At 40.9% G+C, this 21,885-nt stretch overlaps 2 protein-coding genes across 6 annotated transcripts in view; one reads left to right on the top strand and one right to left on the bottom strand.

Annotated features, from left to right (window-relative positions):
- Positions 1-21,885, bottom strand: part of FAT3 (FAT atypical cadherin 3) — a 673,934-nt gene that overhangs the window by 584,248 nt on the left and 67,801 nt on the right. The window lies entirely within an intron of this gene.
- LOC121039186 (uncharacterized) overlaps positions 18,682-21,885 on the top strand; it is a 69,476-nt gene continuing 66,272 nt past the window's right edge. Inside the window, exons 1-2 of the mRNA XM_040489108.1 lie at positions 18,682-18,830; positions 19,433-19,663. Coding sequence (XP_040345042.1) covers positions 18,682-18,830; positions 19,433-19,663 — 380 coding nt within the window. The remainder of the gene's footprint in view (positions 18,831-19,432; positions 19,664-21,885) is intronic.

Genomic DNA, 21,885 nt, shown 5'->3' with positions numbered 1-21,885 from the left:
GGCTCAGTTGGTTAAGTGTCCGACTTTTGATCTCAGCTCAGGCCTTGATCTCAGGATCATTGGTTCAAGACCTGCACTGGGCTCCACACTGTGCATGAAGCTTACTTAAACACACACAACACACACATGTGAAGAATAAGTGACAGAGAATAAGTGACAGTTGTCATTCAATGGTCAGGATTATAGTGATGAGTCTTGATGGTACAAATTCATTTCTTGTGATTGCATCCAAAGCATATACTTTAGTTGATAAACACTGAATACTTAGGATGTAAAAGGCTCTGTATTTATTACATGTTAAGGGGGATACAAAAATAATACAACTCCTCTCCTATAAAACATTTGTAGAGATATGTACATAAATACTTTCAATAAAAGAAAAAACTGGCTTCAAAATATCAGCAAAATATCATGAGACTTCAGGGACAAGATGTTGCATCTGCCTGAAGAAGGGACAGGGATTCAAGGAGAGCTTCATGGAGGAGAAGGATTTGCCACTGATAAACTACATTTGGTCAACTACTCTTCCAGTGCTGTAGACCATCCAGTCTTTGGTTGCTCCTCATACTTGGTGTTGCTTGTTTCTGGAGAACAGGTCAGAAACAAGATCACTAAAATTCAAGCTCCAATTTTGTTGCCCATTTGAAGTCTGGGTAATTTTGATGCGTACAGAATATTCCGTTACTAAAACAAAAGCAAGGGACCACTTAGTATGCACTGCTCTGGGTCATTGAGTGGTCTAAATATTTAGCATAGGAAGCACATTCAAATCCAAGAAAGAAGTCAGAACCTTCTTTCTAGGTTCTGAACCTGGAGAATCCTATGGCCTTGGGACTGTCATTACTCAGGACAGTATGTGTAATGGAGCTATCCCTTTGCACACCATCCTAACAAACAAGGAGGTCGCTGACAAAGTACAAAAAGCACGCTAACCACTGAGATCACCTCCATTTCATGCTGGGCTTCAAAACATCTATTAACTATTTCATCCATTTACACCACTGATTGTTAAAGGCCCATGAAATACATGGGCTATGACAAGTTGGGCCTGATAGCACTCAACCAGTAGCACGTTCTTAAACTTGCTTCCCATCCCTTGGTCATTAGATAGATTGTGGCACCCCAGCATTGCTGGTGCTGTGGAGATACTCAGGGACCAAGATCTCTGGTTGACCCTCCACTAGATATGCAGCTACCACAAAAACCAATGTGTAGTGAGCCCTCTCTGTGTACTTGGTAGGATAAAGTGCTTTAGGCACAGTCTCATTGTAACCATTATGCAATCCTTAAATGCATCTATTATTCCACCATTTCTTAGAGGTAGAAACTAAGCCAGGATAACATTTAGTAGCTTGCTTAGGCCATGCACCTGCTAAGTATAAAAGTCAGGATCTGAATTCACTTATTTCCAATCCACAGCCTATGGTCTTAACCACACGCTCTTAACCACAGCTCTGTGCTACTTCCCAAAGACTACAATTCTGAATTTTTAATTCAGCGGATACTGTCAAAACTGTGGGTCTAGAGCTGAACAAAAATATCTCGATTACATCTATATACTCTGAGTCTGCCTCTGACCACTGAACCAGGAGAACCACTGACATGGCCTTCTCCCTCTACTCCTTCCTTCCTAACCCCACATTTGCCAGGAGCAACTGCACCAGACCAACATCCAAGCAACCAAACCTGAACTTGACCTGGTAGGATGGTAGCTCTCAACCGTGACTGCCCATTAGAATCTCATGCCTCAAGAGAGGCTACCAGTCCAGGGTGGGACCTGGGTTTTTAAAAATACCTAAAGTAATTCTCTTGTGCATCCAAGAATGGTAATTATTGTGTTGAAAGAAACAAAGTCAAGGGTTTGAGAGGCCCGTTCTTTTCACAGGCAGCACAACAGCTGGCTTCATCTCCTACTTTTGTGGAACACATTAACATATATCTCTGCTGACAATGGATTGCTCTCTCAAGAAGAGAACAATTGGGGCGCCTGGGTGGCGCAGTCGGTTAAGCGTCCGACTTCAGCCAGGTCACGATCTCGCAGTCCGTGAGTTCGAGCCCCGCGTCGGGCTCTGGGCTGATGGCTCAGAGCCTGGAGCCTGTTTCCGATTCTGTGTCTCCCTCTCTCTCTGCCCCTCCCCCGTTCATGCTCTGTCTCTCTCTGTCCCAAAAATAAATTTAAAAAAATGTTGAAAAAAAATTTTTAAAAAGAAGAGAACAATTTCCCAACTGTAACCCAAAATTTAAACAGGAAGGAGACAGAGTCTTCTTTTCAGAAGACTAAAATAACTGGTCATGTTCAGAGATGCTTTTTCCAACTGAGAAGATGCATTTTGCTTGACTCTGCATCCATAATACAGTGAAAAAACTGTTTTTAGATACTGCCCAGCCCAGGATGGCAAACATATAACACTACTGTCCATTGCTCAACTCCTGCCCCTGGCCCACAGTGACACCACTAATCTAGTACAGCCTCCCGGCTAAGTCTGAAGGCAGCCTTAGAAACCTTTAATGGAGGTACTCCTAACAGCTTTGGAACCAAGTTTGTGTATGAGCTGAACAGTATTTTCCATCCCTGTGCTAGCTTACACACATCTCCAAGTGAAGAATTATTTTATTCTACCTTGTACCCACTATTTCCACCTAGAAGAGTTTATGTCAAGTAGTAAATGCTCAGTAAATGTGAGTTGAATGAGTAAATGAGACAGTGACCCAAGAAATGCATTTTACAGAAAATCTCCGGCACTGTGATGTTCTTTTCTTAGCAAGCTACGATTTCTGATCTCACAAGGTGATCAGAAAGACCTTGAGAGAAGAAGCCATGCTTATGGCCCCTGAATAAAGCAAGCAAACTAAAGTACGAGGGATCAATAGGGATTGACAGAGATTATGCAAGCTCTACTAAATACTTGAATTTAGAAGAGAGATACAGACAGGAGTACATGCCTGGAATTAACATCATCATGACCACCGGACTCCAGGCTCTGCATTTTATTTATTCATATTTCACCTTTCCAAAATGGATGGGGGGGGGACAATGTAGAGCACCTGTATGATTCACAAAATTTCATATAATCCAGCAAAATGATGTTAAATAGAACAAAATAAAAAAGAGGCAAAGACAAAACAAAGTTCTGTTTCTTTGTGCTAGCGGTAGACAGCAACATAGAATCAACCCTCGATTACGATATCCTCTTTTGCCTGAGATATACTCATCTCTCAAGGTGTAATTCACACATCTCTTCCCAATGGATATTCTACCTAATATATAGTCCTATGCGGGTTCACACTTAATTCCACTATAGCATGATGTGGCAATTGCTTGTGGATATTGTGTCATCCCTTAGACCACTTAGCACAACAGCAGTAGATACCTAATAATGTTTGTTCAACAGGTGTTATGGACTGAATGTTGTATTTCCTCAAATTCATATGCTGAAGCCCTAATCCTCAGTGTGGTCATATTTGGAGATGGAGTCTATAAGTAAGTAAATAAGGTTAAATGAGATCATAAGTGTGGGGCCCTGGTCCAGTAGAATTAGTGTCCTTGTAAGAAACACCAGAGAACTCATGATTTCTCTCCCCTCACCCTTCTGTCCTCTCCATGTACACTCATCAAGAAAACGCCCCCGGGAGAACAAAGGAAGAAACAACCATCTGCAAGCAAGGAAAACGGCTCTCACCAGAAACCGATTTATCAAAACCTTTATCTTGACTTCTAGCTCTCTAGACATGTGACAGAATTAATTTCTGTTGTCTATGGTATTCTGTTATGACAGCTCAAGCTAAGGCAGCAAGAAACTGATGAACGTAATAATGTCATAGAAAAGCTACTGCATTAGAAATATGGATCTCTAGGGGCGTCTGGGTGGCGCAGTCGGTTAAGCGTCCGACTTCAGCCAGGTCACGATCTCGCGGTCCGTGAGTTCGAGCCCCGCGTCGGGCTCTGGGCTGGTGGCTCGGAGCCTGGAGCCTGTTTCCGATTCTGTGTCTCCCTCTCTCTCTGCCCCTCCCCCATTCATGCTCTGTCTCTCTCTGTCCCAAAAATAAATAAACGTTGAAAAAAAAATTAGAAATATGGATCTCTATCCAACTAGGTACTTTGAAGTAAGGAGCTGTGGTTAAGTTGGTTCAGTGTCCAACTCTTGATTTCGGCTCAGGTCATGATCTCATGGTTTGTAAGTTCGAGCCCAGAGTCAGCTCTGCACTGACAGCATGGAGTCTGCTTGGGATTCTCTCTCTCCCTCTCTGAGAGCCCCCTCAAAATAAATAACTCAATTTAAAAATAAGTGGTTATAGTCCAGTGCCTCATTTCCTCATCTCTAACATGGACAAGAGAGAATCTCCTTTATATACTGTTAGTAACACTACAAGAATCAGGGACTTTCTGCAGGATTAAACAGCTATATGAACACAGGGCTGTGTGGCACTATTGTTATCAAAAGAGCTGGGGTTCTCTCCTACATGCTCTGATACTCGGTCTCCAGGGGCTGTGAGCACTAGAATGGCTCCCAATCCTCTTCTTGAGGCTTCTCTCTACCCACATAGCCATTTTTCTTTCCTAAGAACTATAAATGTTTAATAACAAGGTTCTTCATTTTTCCACATTTTTGAGAAATAGTTGACATAAATCGCTTTATAAATTTAAGGCATAAAGATGCCTCAAAACATGAAGATTTGATGTACATATATTGTCCAATTGTCACAATAGGTTCAGCTAACATCCATATTCTCATACATATAAAATAAAAAGAAAATTAAGAAGAAAAAAAGAAATTTTTCCATGTGATAAGAACTCACAGTATTTACTCTCTTAACTTCCCTATATATCCTATAGCTCTGTTAACTATAGTCATCATATTGTACATTACATCTCTTGTACTTACTTATTTATTGTAAAAGTGGAAGTGTGTATCATTTGACCCTCCTCCCCACTTTCTACCTCTAGCAATCAGAGTCTGATCTATTTTTGTCTATGAGTTTGGTCCTTTCCTTTTTTAGATTCTACATACAAGTAAGATCATATAGTATTTGTCTTTGTCTGACTTACTTCACTTAGCATAATGCCTTTGGGGCCATCCATATTGTCACAAAATCCTTTCTTTATGGCTAAATAGCATTCCAGTGTGAGTGTGTGTGTGTGTGTGTGTGTGTGTATCAATTTCTTTATCCATTCATCTACTGATGGACACCTAGGCTGCTTTCATGTCTTGGCTACTGTAAATAATGCTGCTATGAACTTGGGGGTACAGACATCTTTTAAAGTCAGTGTTTCAGCAAAGGAAACAACCAACAAAACTAAAAGGCAACCAATGGAATGGGAAAAGATATTTGCAAATGACATATCAGACAAAGGGTTAGTAGCCAAAATCTATAAAGAGCTCATCAAACTCCACACCCGAAAAACAAAAAACCCAGTGAAGAAATGGGTGGAAAACATGAATAGACACTTCTCTAAAGAAAACATCCGGATGGCCAACAGGTACATGAAAAGATGCTCAATGTAGCTCCTCATCAGGGAAATACAAATCAAAACCACACTCAGATATCACCTCACGCCAGTCAGAGTGGCCAAAATGAACAAATCAGGAGACTATAGATGCTGGAGAGGATGTGGAGAAACAGGAACCCTCTTGCACTGTTGGTGGGAATGCAAATTGGTGCAGCCACTCTGGAAAACAGTGTGGAGGTTCCTCAAAAAATTAAAAATAGACCTACCCTATGACCCAGCAATAGCACTGGTAGGAATTTACCCAAGGGATACAGGGGTGCTGATGCATAGGGGCACTTGTACCCCAATGTTTATAGCAGCACTTTCAACAATAGCCCAGTTATGGAAAGAGCTTAAATGTCCATCAACTGACAAATGGATAAAGAAATTATGGTTTATATACACAATGGAATACTACATGGCAATGAGAAAGAATAAATGATGGCCCTTTGTAGCAACGTGGATGGAACTGGAGAGTGTGATGCTAAGTGAAATAAGCCATACAGAAAGACAGATACCATATGTTTTCACTCTTATGTGGATCCTGAGAAACTTAACAGAAACCCATGGGGGAGGAGAAGGAAAAAAAAAAGAGGTTAGAGTGGGAGAGAGCCAAAGCATAAGAGACTCTTAAAAACTGAGAACAAACTGAGGGTTGATGGGGGGTGGGAGGGAGGGGAGGGTAGATGATGGGTATTGAGGAGGGCACCTGTTGGGATGAGCACTGGGTGTTGTATGGAAACCAATTTGGCAATAAACTTGATATATTGAAAAAAAATAATAAAGTCAGTGTTTCATTTCCTCTGGATATAGTCCCAGAAGTGGAAATCCTAGAGAATATGGTAGTTCCGTTTTTAATTTTTTGAGGATCCTCCATACTGTTTTCCACAGTGGCTGTCCCAATTTATAAATCCACCAACAATGCACAAGGTTCCCTTTTCTCCATATCCACACCAGCATTTGTTATCTCCTGACTTTTTGGTGATGGCTGTTCTAACAGGTGTGAGGTAGTATACCATTATGATTTTAATTTCAATTTCCATAATGACTAGTGATGTTCAGCATCTTTTCATGCACCTATTGGCCTTTCGTATATCTACTTTGGAGAAATGTCTGTTCAGGTCCTTTGCCTTTCTTTTTCCTTTTCCTTTTCTTTACTTTTCTTTTAATTTTAAGTAGGCTCCATGTCCAATGTGGGGCTTGAACTCACAACCCTGAGATTAAGAGTCACATGTTCTACCAACTGAGCCAGCCAGACAACCTGCCCATTTTTTAATTGTTTTATTTTGCTGTTGAATTGTATGTACTCTTTCTATGTTTTGGATCTTAACCCGCTGTCAAATTATCCCATTGGTTAATTTTTTATTTTGTTGCTTGGACTTTAGGGGTTATATCCAAAAAATCATTACTAAGACCCATGTCAAGGAGCTTCATTCCTTCATTTTCTTTTAAAAACTTCGTGGTTTCAGGTCTTACATTTAAGTCTTTAATCCATTTTGCATTAATTTTGTTAGTGGTATAAGATATTGTTCCAGTTTCATTCTTTTACATATGAATATCCAACTATTCCATCATTATTCATAAAGAGACTGTCTTTTCTCCATTGATTATTCTTATCTCTCTGTCAAAATTAGTTGACCTTACATGCTTCAGTTTATTTCTGGGCTCTACATTCTGTTCCATTGGCCTATGTGTCTGTTTTTATGCCAGTGCCATACTGTTTGATGACTAAAGCTTTATAGTACAAGCTTGAAATCAGGGAGTATGATGGCTCCTTCCTTGTTCTTCTTTCTCAGGATTTCTTTGGGTATTCAGGGTCTTTTGTGGTTCCATATAAATTTTTGGAGTGTTTTTCCTACTTCTGTAAAAACTGCCATTGGAATCTTAATAGGGATTGTATCTATACAATTGATTCTATAGATGGCTTTTCGTAGTGTTGACATTAAAACAATATAAACTCTTCAAATCCCTGAACAAAAGATATCATTTATTTATATGTGTCTTCTTTGCTTTCCTTCATCATTGTCTTATAGTTTTTAGAATAGAGATCTTTCACTTCCTTACTTCAATTCATTCCTAAGTATTTTGTTGTTTTTGATGCTACTGTAAATGGGATCAAGTTCTTTATTTCTCTTTCAGAAAATTCATTGTTAGTGTACAGAAAAACTACTGATTTTTGTATGTTAATTTTGTACCCTAAAACAATTCAATTCATTGACTAGATTTAACAGTTTTTGGTTGAGTCTTTAAGATTTTCTCTATATAAAATCATGCCATCTACAAATAGAGACAATTTTATTTCTTCCTTTCCAGTTTTGATACCTTTTATTTTTTGTTCTTGCCTGATTGCTGTAGCTAGGACTTCCAGTACTATGTTGAATAGGAGTGGTGAGAATGGGTACGTACCTATGCTTTCTTCCTGACTGTAGAGGAAAAGCTTGCAACCTTTCAACAATTAGTATGATGTTAGTTGTGGGCTTGTCATATATGCCTTTTTTATGTTGACATGTATTCTTTTAATACCTAATTTGAGTTTTTATCATGAATGGATGTTGAATTTTATCAAATGCTTTTTCTATATCTATTAGGATGATCATATGGTTCCTTTCTTTCATTCTATTAATGTGATATATCATATTGATTGATTTTTGTATGTTGAACCATCTTCGCATCTCCAGAATAAATCCTACTTAACCACAGTGAGTGATCAATCTCCTGTGATCAATCTAATCATATTTTCTATTTGTTCCTGATTCAGTCTTGGTAGTTGTATATTTCTAAAAGAATTTCCATTTCTTCTAGGTTGTCTAGTTTGTTGTCATATAGTTGTTCATAGTAGCCTCTTATGATCCTTTGAATATCTGTGATATCAGTTGTAATGTCTCCTTTTTCATTTATAATTTTGTTAATTTAGGCCCTTTCTCCTTTTTCTGTGGCTAACCTACCTAAGGGTTTGTCAGTTTTGTTTATCATTTCAAAGAATCAACCCTAGGGGCATCTGGGTGGTTCAATGGGTTAAGCATCAAATTGGGCTCAAGTCATGATCTCACAGCTCATGAGTTTGAGCCCCGTGCTGGGCTCTGTGCTGACATCTTGGAACCTTGAGCCTGCTTTAGATTCTTGTGTCTCCCTCTCTCTCTGCCCCTCCCATCCACACATTCTGACTCTCTCTCTGTCTCTCTCAAAAATAAACATTAAATTTTTTTTTTTAATTCAAAGAATCAACTCTTAGTTTGGTTAAACTGTTCTAACGTCTTTTTGTTCTCTACTCCATTTATTTCTGCTCTACTTTGTATTATTTCCTTTCTTCTACTCAGTTTGTTCTTTCTCTAGTTCCTAAAGCATACAGTTAAACTGTTTAATTTGGATCTTTTCTTGCTTCTTAATGTAGGTTATGAACATCCCTTTAATAACTGCTTTTGCTGGATCCCTTAAGTTCTGGTATCTTGTGTCTCCATTTTTATTTCAAGAAACATTTTTATTTCTACGCTAGCTTCTTCTCTGATCTATGGACTGTTCAGTAGACTATTGTTTAATTTCCATGCATGGGTGAATTTTCCAGTTTTTCTCTTGTTGATTTCTAGTTTCACGCCACTGTAGTCAGAAAAGATGCTTCGTATGATTTCAATTTTCTGGAATTTGCTAAAACTTATTTTGTGCCTAATATGATATCCTAGAAAATGTTCCATGTGCATTTGAGAGGAATGTATATTCTGTTGCTAGACAGAATGTTCTGAAAATGTCTATTATGTCCATTTGGTCTATACTGTTGTTCAAATCCACTGTTTCTTATTAATTCACTGTCTGGATTATCTATCCACTGTTGAGAGCAGGGTATTAAAGTTCCAAACTATTATTGTATTACTGCTTATTTCTCTTTTTAGAGTTTCTGCTTTATATATTCAGGTGCTCTGGTGGTGAGTGCATAAATATTTACAACTATTATATCTTCTTGATGTATTGACTTCTATATCATTACATAATAACCTTCGTTGTCCCTTTTATTCCCACCATTTTTAATGTCTATTTTGTCTGATATAAGTATAGCTACCCCTGATTTTCTTTAGTTACCATTTGTTTGAAATGTTTTTTTTTTTCCATCCCTTTACTCTAAGTCAATGCGTGTCTTTAAGGCTAAAGTGAGTATCTTGTAAGCTGAATACTGTTGGATCTTGATTTTTGTATCCATTCAACCGTCTTTTAATTAGATAATTTAATCTGCTTATTTTTTTAAATTTTTTTAATGTTTGTTTATTTTTGAAAGAGGGAGAGACAGAGCATAAGCAGGGGAGGGGCAGAGAGAGAGGGAGACACAGATCTGAAGCAGGCTCCAGGCTCTGAGCTATCAGCACACAGCCTGACAGGGGGCTCGAACTCAAGAAGCACGAGATGACCTGAGTCGAAGGTGGATGCCTAACCAACTGAGCCATCCAGGCATCCCTAATTTGTTTATGTTTAAAGTAATTATTGATAGGTAAGCACTTACTATTGCCATTTGTTATTTTTTTTCTGGTTGTTTTGTAGACTCCTTGTTCCTTGTTTCTTATCCTATTGTCTTTTTTGTGTGTTTTGATGTCTTTGGGTATCAGTATGCACTGACTTCTTTATCATGTTCTTTTCTGTGATTACTACAGGATTCTTCCTTGTGCGAAATATCTTACATAAAATAGGCTTACATAAAATATCTTAAACTTATAACACCCTATTTTAAACTGGTAACAACTTCAATAGAATTCATATACTTTATACTTTTACTTCTCCTCTTCCTCATGTTTCTAAAATTTACATGTTTTTACATTGTACATCTAATAACAGATTATTGTATTTATGATTATTTTTGCTTTTTTTTTACTTTTAAGCTAGAGTTGTAAGTAAATTTTGCATCACTACTGCCATATTTCAGAATCTAACTATGACTATATATTTACCATCACCAATGAGACTTACACTACTTTTTGAAATATTTTTATGATGTTAGCTGGTGCTCTTTACTTCCACTCAAAGAATTAGCATTGGCATTTCTTGTAAGGCAAGTCTGTAGTAATAAACTCCCTCAGCTTCCATCATTTACGAAAGTCTTTATCCCTCCATTTCTGAAGGACAGCTTTGCCAGAAATTGAATTCTTGGTTGCAATTATTTTCTTTCAATATTTTGAGTATGTCATCCCATTTTCTCCTGGCCTGAAAAGTTTCTGTTGAGAAATCTGCCAATTTCTTATGGGGATTCTCTCATATATAACTTCTCTCTTTTGTCTTCCTGGTCTTAAAACTCTGTGTCTTTGACTTTTCATGACTGAATTATAATGTGTTTGGTGTAGCCTTATTCAGGTTCAATCTATTTGGCATCCTTTGGGCCTCAAGGATATGGATTTCCATGCCCATATGCTTCACATATAATTTCTGTCCCTTTTCTTCCTCTTCTCTTTCTGCAATTCCCATAACACAAATATTGTTTCTTTTTATTGTGGCCCATAATTCTTGTAGGCTTTCTTCACTTTTTTTTAAGTTTGTTTACTTATTCTGAGAGAGAGAAAGAGAGAGAGAGAGAGAGAGAGAGAGAGAGAGAGAGAGAGAGAGAACAAGCAGGGAAGAAACAAAGAGAGAGGGGGAAAGAGAGAGAATCCTGATCAGGCTCTGTGCTGTCAGCATGGAGCCCAGTGTGGGGCTTGAACCCACGAACTGTGAGATCACAACCTGAGCCAAAGTCAAGAGCTAGACCCTTAACTGACTGAGCCACCCAGGTGCCCCTCTTCACTCTTTTTGTTGTTGTTTTCTCTGTTTCTCTGAGTGTATGGAGTCCTCCAACGGTTATTTCTCATGTCTTATCCTCCAAGTCACCAATTCTTTTTCTGCAGAGTTGACTCTACCTTTGAAACTCTATTGAATTCTTCAGTTCATTTATTGTATTTTTCAACTCTAGGATTTCCTTTTTAGTGTTTGTTTGCTGGATGGTTGCTATTTCCTTGTCAAACTTCCTGTTTTGTTCATGCATTGTTTTCCTGATTTCTTTTAATTATCTGTGTTCTTATAGTTCCTTAAACATCCTTTAGGGGATTATTTTTGAATTCTTTGTCTGATCTCCATTTCTTAAAGGTTATTGGAGTTTCATTCGCTTCTTTTGGTGCTGTCACATTTACCTAATTTTTTGTGATCATTGATTCCTTGCATTGATACATGCACATTTGAGTAATTGGCCTCCTCTTTCAGTCTTTGTAGGTTTGCTTTGGCAGAGACAACTTTCTACCAGTCAACTCAGTTTGGGTTTCTCAGTGTGTCTGTTGGTAATATCTTTGGGACATGCCACTATGGTCTATTTTGGGGTGAGACAACGGTTTGAACTCTGAGGTTGGGGATGGCGGAGTGCACATCTGGCTGAGAACAGCTGGTTGGATGCTGGCTTGGTTCCATACCCAAGTGAGGCTGCAGGATGGGCTCTACAGTAGGATGGATTCTCTGGTCAGGCTTACTAGATGGTCAGAACTGGGTACTATAGTTAGTAATAGTTAAGTCTGTGCATTAGCTTCTCTGCCCTGGCAGGCAACATGATGGGACCCAAAGCCTGTTTGGGAGCCCAAATCAGGCCAGGGAGTGCACTTAATTAGGGAATTAAGTACAGATGAGGCCACTGATTTTGCTTTCCAGATGAGGGAAGCCATAAGTTTTGCTCTCTGTTCAAGTGCCACTGTACATCAGGCGATGAATGAGCAGCTTCCCAGGTGCTCTGGTTAGGTTCTCTGGTCAGAGAGGCTGTGTTCAGCAATGAGTGGAGCTATGAATTAGAATCCCTGGCCTCGTGCAGTTGGGAGAAGCCACTCTAAAGCCAGTAAAGGTCAAGCCAATCCATACCCCAAGTTCCTGGGCTGAACAGGGTCACTGGGTTGCTTTGCAAGTTATCAATTCTGCCTGACCTTCTCTGGGCTCAAAAACTGCCAGACTCCACAGCTGCAAGAAGTTGTCACCAGTCCTTCTTGTCAGATGGGGCTGGAAGGCACTCTCTACAGGGAGTGGGGCTGTGATTCAGTTCCTTGTCTGGGTGTGGACACACCAAGATATAGGGCTTGTAAAACTCATCTTATTAAGGATCAGAATCAGGCAGATCTGCACCCCACCAAGTTCCCTGGTTAGAGTGAGCCCCCAATTTGGTTCCGCAAATGAGCAAAGCCAGTGGTTGGAATTCCTACTTGAGTACTTCAGGCATGAACTCAGTTTGCCAAGATCCAAGTGCTGGTTGTTATAAGCCTCTCCCCACCTCTCTGTCACAGTCAGACGCCCAGTGGTGGTTCCTAGAGATTCCCCTGCAATCCCCATGGTGCAAGATCAGAGTAGTGGCTCCCACAAAGCAAACCCAATACTGGGGGACAGGGGTTGGTTGTCCCCCTGGGTTCTCTTTTCTTACTGGAGGAGCTGGAGATTCAGGGGACATCTCTTTGCAAGGTGCTGCACTGGTCTGGGGAGGAAGAGATCAATGTGAAGCTGCTTCTCTTACCCTTCTAATGCACTCTGTCTGGGTCTCTGTAGTGCAGAGGATGCTGCAGCCTGACCCCGTGCTCTAGGATTCTCTCCATGACATCCTGTTCCTGAACAGGAACTTGTTCGTAAGTTGTTCTTGTTAGTTGTTCGTAAGATGGGGAATGAAGTCAGGAACAATGTAGTTCACCATTTTGGTAACATCACTCTCTGGCCATTATTTTTCAATTGCTCAATTAAGAAAACTGATAGCTAATATGTTAAGTAAAAGGGTATGTACTGTATTTTCAAATTTGATAAGGAAAGAACTCTGTAACATCTCAGTCTCCAATTCAAAATGGTAACAGTGGTGATATAAGGGTCAGGTGGTTATGTGTATGATTAAAATCTGCTTCATCTACTCTGAATTTTCAACAAATAATTGCATTACTTTCGAATTAAGAGAAAGAAAAAAAAAAACCACACAGGGTAAAGACTCTTGACATTCCAAAAGAAAAGGCTGAAATCCTGCCCAGCAACCTCCCAGAGGCAAGAACAGAGAGGAGGGTGGGCCACAGTGCAAGTGGAAGCCCTCATCCCTCCTCCAAGGCCTTACCTTCATCTCTGCTCTCCATCCCCTCTCTCAGAAAACCAGAAAGGTCCTGAGAAATCACCTGCCACAGTTCCCAAAGTGTTGCTCTCTTCCATCAGTTCAGGTCACTGGAAACTGATTTAACTGAGAAGAGTTGAGGACATCCCAGGCCCATCATTGTGCCCTTAAAATACCTCTGATTTCGGAGCACAGTAGGAAATGCTGGCCTGGGCACAAAGCATGCATCTAATCCATTGCCAGGTACACAATGGATACCATAAATGCCAGTACCCTTCCTCCCTACCGCCTCCCCACCACTTACAGGTCCCTTTTAAATGTTTACTTATTTATTTTGAGAGAGAAAGTGAGGACAAGCAGGGGACGGACACAGAGAGAGGGAGAGAGAATCCCAAACAGTCTCTGCTATCAGCACAGAGCCTGATGAGGGGCTCGATCCCATGAACCATGAGACCATGACTTGAGCTGATATCAAGAGTTGAACACTCAACTGAATGAACCACCCAGGTGCCCCTACATGTCCCTTTTAAATAAAAGTGTCATCTCAAGTGCATAAATGTTTGCCATATGTAGTATAGTCTAAAATCTTTTATACACACAGATATGCATGGACATAAACTAGATTTGCTTAATAAATACTGTAGCATCTCCATGCTGTGTTTTAAAACTATGCATGCTAATTTTCTAGAAGGCAGAAAAGAAGTGTCACACAAATTAAGTTTCCTCACAGACAAAAGCAGCTGTTTCACCTCACTTACCATCCCCATGGTCATGTTCAACAGCCCTGGCTTTAGTACTACCACTGGAGGTATGTTTAAAATTTGAGGGAAAATACACTGCTGGACATCTGGATTCATTAAAAAATAACCTAATCCCCTCTCTCCCTAAGGATAATATTGATAAACCCATACGATATAGTCACACACTTATGCTAAACATACACACTTAGCATATTTAACAATTATTATTCTGTTTATTATTAATCTAAAAATATGTTTAACCAACAGGCTCTGCTTTGATTACCGGCCATCGATATCTATTCATAAATACACTTGTTTGGGTTTCACATCCCTGGTTACATTCTGCCTTGTAATAAACAAAAGGGATTAAAAGTTGGACCAAACTTTTATATGATAGCATCCACATAAACTATTACTTACATAAATTAACATTTTGCTTCAGGGAATAAGCCGTGAACATAAAAGCAAACCATGCTTCTGGTTTGTTGTTGTTGTTGTTCTTAGTGTTTATTTTTTAGAGAGAGAGAGACAGAGTGCAAGTGAGGGAGGGACAGAGAGAGAGGGAGACACAGAATCCTAAGCAGGCTCCAGGCTCCGAGCTGTCAGTACAGAGCCTGACATGGAGCTCGAACTAACAAACTGCAAGATCATGACCTGAGCCCAAACCATACTAGTGTTTAACTGTCCTTCCTTTCTCTTGAAAAAAATAACGGCAAATTTTCAATTGTATTCTCTCTGCTAGGCTGATTCTTTTGTTTTGTTTTGTTTTGTTTTGTTTTAATTTTTTAATGTTTATTTATTTTTGAGAGACAAAGAGAGCATGAGCAGGGGAGGGGCAGAGAGAGGGAGTCACAGAATCCAAAGCAGGCGGCAGGCTCTGAGCTGTCAGCACAGAGCCCTACGTGGGGCTCAAACCCACAAACTGCGAGATCACGGCCTGAAACGAAGTCAGATGCTTAACCGACTGAGTCACCCAGAAGCCCCTCTGCTAGGCCTGAATCTTAGAGTGCAAATAGACTTTGCCATGGAGCACGGAGGGAAAGTTTAACAGGAGAGACGGCAGAGCATGCAAAGGTCCACGGAGAAGAAGAGAGCAATGTGGCAGAGAATTCATGTCTTCTCCATGGCAGGAGCACTCATGGTAAGAGAAGTGCTACACAATCTCTAAAATGCATTTCTGCTCTGAATTCCTGTGATTTCGGAGACCTGAATACACTGGGGTTTTCTCTGTGGCTCAGACCAGGAACGCAGAAATAATTTTTGGCCATCAGAGTAGAATATGCATTTAGACCAGATTTCTTTGTCCAGACAGAGGTAGTCTGCACACGCTATATCCCTGTCCAGGAAAGACAGAGACTCTGCGTTCCTTTTTCCATCTGGGTTTCCAACTAGCTAATGTCCCTCCCCTCCCCAGCCTGAAGCACACAGGTAGGCCCCAAGACTGCGGGTACAGATTGGATGCCATTCTAACTTAACTTGAGGACACACTATTCTCTCCTTGCCATCTCTCTACTCTTCTGGCTGGGTCTGATTTCCCAAGTGCAAGCATCAGGCTTCCCTAAAAACACAGAAGCACACGCCTGAGAAGAAAGGAAAGCTCCCCTCAGTGAACACCTGAAAAGTCAATCCCTCCAACAGAGCAGAGTGGTTCGGATGCCTCCTGACTTTGCTACCTACTAACCTTTGAACTTGACGAGTTACTTAAACCTTTGAACTTCAGGGTCTTCATGTACAAAATGTAGAAAATATTCACCTACCTCACAGGTGTGTGGTGTGAGAGAGAGAGAGGCAGAAACAGAGACAGAAAGAAAGACAGACACAGACAGAGATAATAAAAAGCATTTAGCAAAGCATAACCCAGAGTAAATTCTCAGTAGATGTTAGATATTTTTTTCTCGGGTCCCTTAAAAAGACAGCTGAGGGGGTTCAGCTTCTCATATATCTTTGCAAGTCCAAGCCTTTCAAATGAGCATTTATAACGTCACTACAGTAATTATGTGAAAATTCTCTGATAAGTTGCACAAGAGAAATCACATTGGTGTTCCAAGGTGGCTGGTGTGCAGCTAAAGAAAGCCATATAAACTAAATCCATTCCTTGTGCTGGTAAGCTTAGAGTATCTCCCATTAAATACTAACGCCACAGAAAACAGAACCTTTGGGCCATGAAAAGGCAGATTTTGCTGGAAAGTATTGGTCCATTTATTCAATATACTGATGGCTTATTATGAGTCAAGCACCATTAAGGAGCTAGTGATACAGGATCAGACAAACAACAGATGATAATCTTTGTCCCCAAGGGGTTTCCATTCTAGTAGAGGGAGAATGAAAAGGAAGATAATAACCAAAAATATATGCTAATAAGGAGCATGGAAAGAGGGCAGTAAAAAGCAATAGGCAGCACTGTGGGCAGGTGACAATTTTCAACAGGCCATTCAGATAAGTCGTCATGGAGAAAGCCACATGGAATCAATATATGAAGGAGGTAAGGGAGTGAGCATGTACACATGTGAGGGAAGAGCACATCAGGCTGATTTAGCAAACGGCCCTCCAGTGGGAACAGGCTGGTGCACTCAAGGAATGAGAAGGGCAGGGTGGCGAGAGTCAATGAGCTACAGAACGGCAAAGGTAAAATCTGTGAAAAACAAGGGACCAGATTCTGCAGAGGCCTTGTGAAGTTAGATAGGAAGCCATTAGTGTTTGGAGCAGAGGGAAGATACAATCAAACCAGTGTTTAGCAATATTACTGAGTGAAGTGTTAAAAATAGACCACAGCAAAGAAGTGATGAAGCAAGAAAACCAGTTAATTATATTTGCAATGTATTACAATCGTATACAGTTACCTATTATATGATTAGAAATTTACAATGTATTATAGTATGTCTATATCATGGAGACGCTGAGTTGGAAGAAAGCTAGCACTTCCATTGTTGAGATGAGACAAAGAAGGTGGCAGAAAAAGTCAAGCATTTGGGGTAAAGACCTGGAGACCCATACTGGTATGTGAAGATTCAGATGCTCTTTAGGGATCCCATTTGAATGTTGAATAAACTACTGAGTACAGGAGTCTAGAGCATGAGAGAGTCAGGCTGGAGCTCTACATTTAGGACGCACAGATGAGATTAAAAGCCATGAGACTGGGGTGCCTGGGTTAAGCATCCAACTCCTGGTTTTGACTCGGGTCATGATCTCACATTTTTGTGGGTTCGAGTCCCACATTGGGCTCTGTACTGGCAGCTCGGAGTCAGCTTGGGATTCTCTCTCCCTCTCCCTCACTCTCTGCCCCTCCCCCACTTGTGCTGTCTCTGCCCCTCAAAATAAATAAATAAACTTAAAAAATAATAATCGTCTTTAAAAAAAAAAAAAAAACACATGACACTGGAAGAGATCACTATGTGAGTGTGTCTTGTTTTAGAAGAGAAGGGGTTAGAGGACTGATCCCAAGGCACTCCAATGGTCAATAAGGGGACCAGGAGACACCAGCCAAGTAGGCCAAGAAGGTCCCTGCAGAATGTCAAAAAGGAAATCAGTATGTCTTTCGATGAAGAATGTGTCTTGCGGAAGAGGGAAGGAATGGTCAGTTGTGCCAAATGCTACTGACGGCTCAAATGAAGAGGGCTGCGTTCTGACCACTGGATACGGCAATGAGGGTCACTGATGACACAGCCAAGGACAGTTCCAGTGGAGTGATGAGGCCACAAATCTGATTGGCTGGGAGCTAGGAGAAACTGGATGGAAAGGAAGTGAAAGAATTAAGGATAAGCAATTCTTTCAAGCAGTTTTGCTGAAAAGGGGTGTATGAAATGGTACAATGTCTGTAGGGAGACGTAAAATCAAATGAAGGATGTTTTTGGTTTTTTTGTTTTTTTGTTTTTTTTTATTTATTTTTGGGACAGAGAGAGACAGAGCATGAACAGGGGAGGGGCAGAGAGAGAGGGAGACACAGAATCGGAAACAGGCTCCAGGCTCCGAGCCATCAGCCCAGAGCCCGACGCGGGGCTCGAACTCACGGACTGCGAGATCGTGACCTGGCTGAAGTCGGACGCTTAACCGACTGCGCCACCCAGGCGCCCCAAGGATGTTTTTTAATGATGAGACGCATTACAACATATGTGCATGCCATTAGGAAGTAAGAGAAAGCAGAGAAGAATGCAGGAGGAAGACAGTGCAATAGAAGTTTCTACTAAGATTTAAGAGAGTCAGAAATGGGCCCCCAAACCTGAGCCTGGAGCCAAACACAGGTAAGAGGCAAGGAAAACTGACTGCCCCCACCTGGACAAACCTAGGAATCAGACCTGCAAGATTAAGCCTTCAAACAGTGGAAGTTTCCAGACTGCCATCCAACATATGTGACTAAAACGGCCATAGAGATCATTTAGAGAACACAGGCTCTCGGATGGATGGCCAGAAGGGTTATCGATGATCGATTCCACAACCCTGCACCTCTGTGTCGGGGCCTGACCGTGCCCTCTGACTCCCGAGCCCTGAGAGCACAGCTGAAGCTAACTGCAGATAATTGTTCAGGCTTCAGCGGTTCTGAGGTGGAGTTGTCAGTACATTCACAAGAACAGAAAAGAAGGCAGTAACCTAGGACACCAACTACCCCTCACCAAAGAGCTAGCCCGGCGTGGTCCAGCAAACCTAGAAAATAAAACATGCAAATATTTGACGGATGAGACTCATCCCCTAGGAACACTTTTTGAGAATTCTTGGGCACATGATGGCATTGCCAATGCTGTAAGTTTGTTTTAGTTTAAACAAGGTTCTCATCTTCCTGCAACTCCACATCTGAGGGGTAGAAAAGGAAGGGCAAACGGGATAGGCAAACACGTGCAGGTCTATAATACGGATAAACAAACAGATTGATAAGGATGAGCATGTTAAAACACACAATGCGTGAATTCATTCACTTCTTTATGTGCTGCCTTGTTCCGGGGAAGACTTTAGATGAGGAAATGCATAAATAAGCCAACAGCAGAGCTAAAGGACAGAAGACTTGGGTACTGATTAGCCGTAGGCTCCAGGGATGCTCTGACACACTCCGAGCCACAGTCTCCTCATCTCCAAAACAGGGGACCGAACCAGAGGATCTCAGGGCTTCCTCTGCCTCGACACTTGTTTGACTTCACAATTCATCTTATCTCCCCAAAGTCCTTTCTCAGACCAGCAGCGCCTTCAGTCTTACAATGCGTGCCTCCATGAACATGTCTGTATCATAGACAGCTCCTTTGCTCTGCAACTTTTCTGTGCCTGCCAGATGGCTCCAAAGTCAGTTCACTTTAACAACTGTCCCCAAATTCCACTGCCCCCTGGCGCATGTGGGACTTCGGAGCCAAAAGACTCTTTCCAAGTCAGCACCACAACATTGACGAAGATAAGGAGGTAAGTCCATGGTCGCAAAAACAAGCAGCTTACAGAATTCAACTCAACAAGGCCACTCGTGGAGAGCAGGGCTTGCTTCTTAAATAAATATCATGGCTGTTAGTTAGTTGAAGATTAAAAGAAAGAATGCATGTGGATCACTCAGAGAGGAGCGCAAGTATTGGAAGGGTGAGGAGGGATCTCGCCCAATTGCAAAAAAAAAAAAAAAAATGTGTAAGATTTGGAAGGTTTGGGATTTGCTTATTATTTCTGCACACAATTCTACTTCTTGATAGAGGCATTTCTGATTCAAACAGCAAGACAGGAAACCCAGGTCCAAAACAAGAGCTAAATATGACTTATAGTACACCATATTATACTGTACACAGAGTAGGAAGAGAACAGTTAGAAAGGACCCTTAGTGTTTCTGAACAAGTTGCTTAGCTGCACCATACATTTACTACCTTCGATATCACAGCAGGTTTTCACTCTAAACCACCTAAGTATGTAGATTTTTAAACACCACTTAAATGATCTTCTCCCACAAGAATTAAATTACCATTTATAGCCTATTCCTCTATTAAAAATTAATGAATTTACTAGCTCCTAGGACGGAGGCCCTCATTTGTTTTATAATGAAAAAAGCTTTGATCTGCAATTCTCCAAGGCTGTGATTGTTTTTATTCTTCAGTTCTTCTCATTAAAAATAAATACCTCCATTCTCTAAGATACACCTGCAAAGCACTTAAAACACCCATTTGAACAATAGGAAACCTATTTTCGTCTCCCCGCAAAAGAATCTACTGTTTAAAGTGCTTCTGCAGTGGGAAAAGCACTTTTCTTCACTACGTAGGCACCATTCTGGGTGGTGAAGGGCCAAAATTGAAGGTTTGCAACTAATCAGTATTTACTGAGCAAGCTCAAAGGGCAACTTCTTAACGCTGAAGATCTGAGCTGTAATCAGAATTCTTCACATATTGTCTCTCGCTCAAGAGGGAGTAACAAGGCAACAGGAAGTCACAGTCTGATGCATTGAGTACTTGAGGCGACATCCCTCGTGCAGCCCAAACCACGAAGCAGCTTCTTCTCTCTAACAGATGCCACAAGCCTTACTAGCAAATGGCAAACGAGCTCTTAGAGCAGAACCAAAAAGTGACTGATTTTTTTCTTCTATGCTATGATGAAACTAAAACGCTCATCACCGTGTCCTAAGTGGTTTATGTATTATTAAGACAAGGGCATAGGGAGGCTTTTCTAAATGAACTAGTTTTCAGAGACTATCGCTAATTCAAGTGTGGTCATTCAGGAAAACGGCTACCCCCAAACACATTCTATATTTGAATAACATGACCCATTCCACTCCAGTAACTATTTGCTGATTACTCAAAGGACTCCATGAGCAAATGGAGTAATAAGTTCCCTCCGTGTGTATAAGGGAAGGCTTCTCAAAGCTATTTCCAGGATCTGGGCACTCACATCCATTACTCACTGCTAGATTATCCAGGCTTCTGCGACATGAGATTTAGAATAATCAAAAACCCTGGACTGATCCTGTCACTGGCAGTGATTGCCTGCCTAGGAGTCAATAAAACAGACTTGAACTCTGAATTTTTCCAATCCACAGGCACCGCATACTGAATCTCTACAATAAATCAGCTGCTAGAATGACAAAGCATCACCAGCGATGTGTATCCCCGCTGCCAAAACTGGGGAGAGTTTCCCATTAGGAACCATCTCTGATCTAAAGCCCCGAGCCAACAGCAAAGGGAAGCAGTCAGTCTCCAGGGAGAAGAGGGGAGTCACGCTGTTGTTAAGCAGCAATTTTTGCCAACACTCTCATCTCGGGGAAGAGCATTAGCAGTGGCACTCAAGAGTGCTGCCAAGCTGTTTACCCACTGCCTGCCACCCTGCCCACCACACCCATTATCTTCTGAGAAGGGGCAGGGAGAAGCAAGGTGGAACATTCTAGAAAACAAAACATAGAAGCACCCAAATAAGTGACGCTGCCATTTCCATCCTCAATTGCCTCAATTAAACACACATACAAAAATATATAACTGGTTAAAAAGATTTTTTTTCTTAATTTTGGCACTGAATTACAACTATGCAAATGCCTCCTCTAGGAGACAAAACACTGACACGCACAACGGAACCAGATAGGAGTCTTCTGCCAAGATGACTGATTTCCTCTAAGTATAAAGGAAATAATTTCAAATTTGGCTAAGATAGATAATTTCATAAAA

The sequence above is a fragment of the Herpailurus yagouaroundi genome, unplaced genomic scaffold (genome assembly GCF_014898765.1).
Source record: "Herpailurus yagouaroundi ecotype Mexico unplaced genomic scaffold, PumYag 180, whole genome shotgun sequence".
Classification (NCBI taxonomy): domain Eukaryota; kingdom Metazoa; phylum Chordata; class Mammalia; order Carnivora; family Felidae; genus Herpailurus; species Herpailurus yagouaroundi.
The sequence above is the reverse complement of the archived record's forward strand: the minus strand, read 5'-3'. Positions and strand labels throughout refer to the sequence as shown.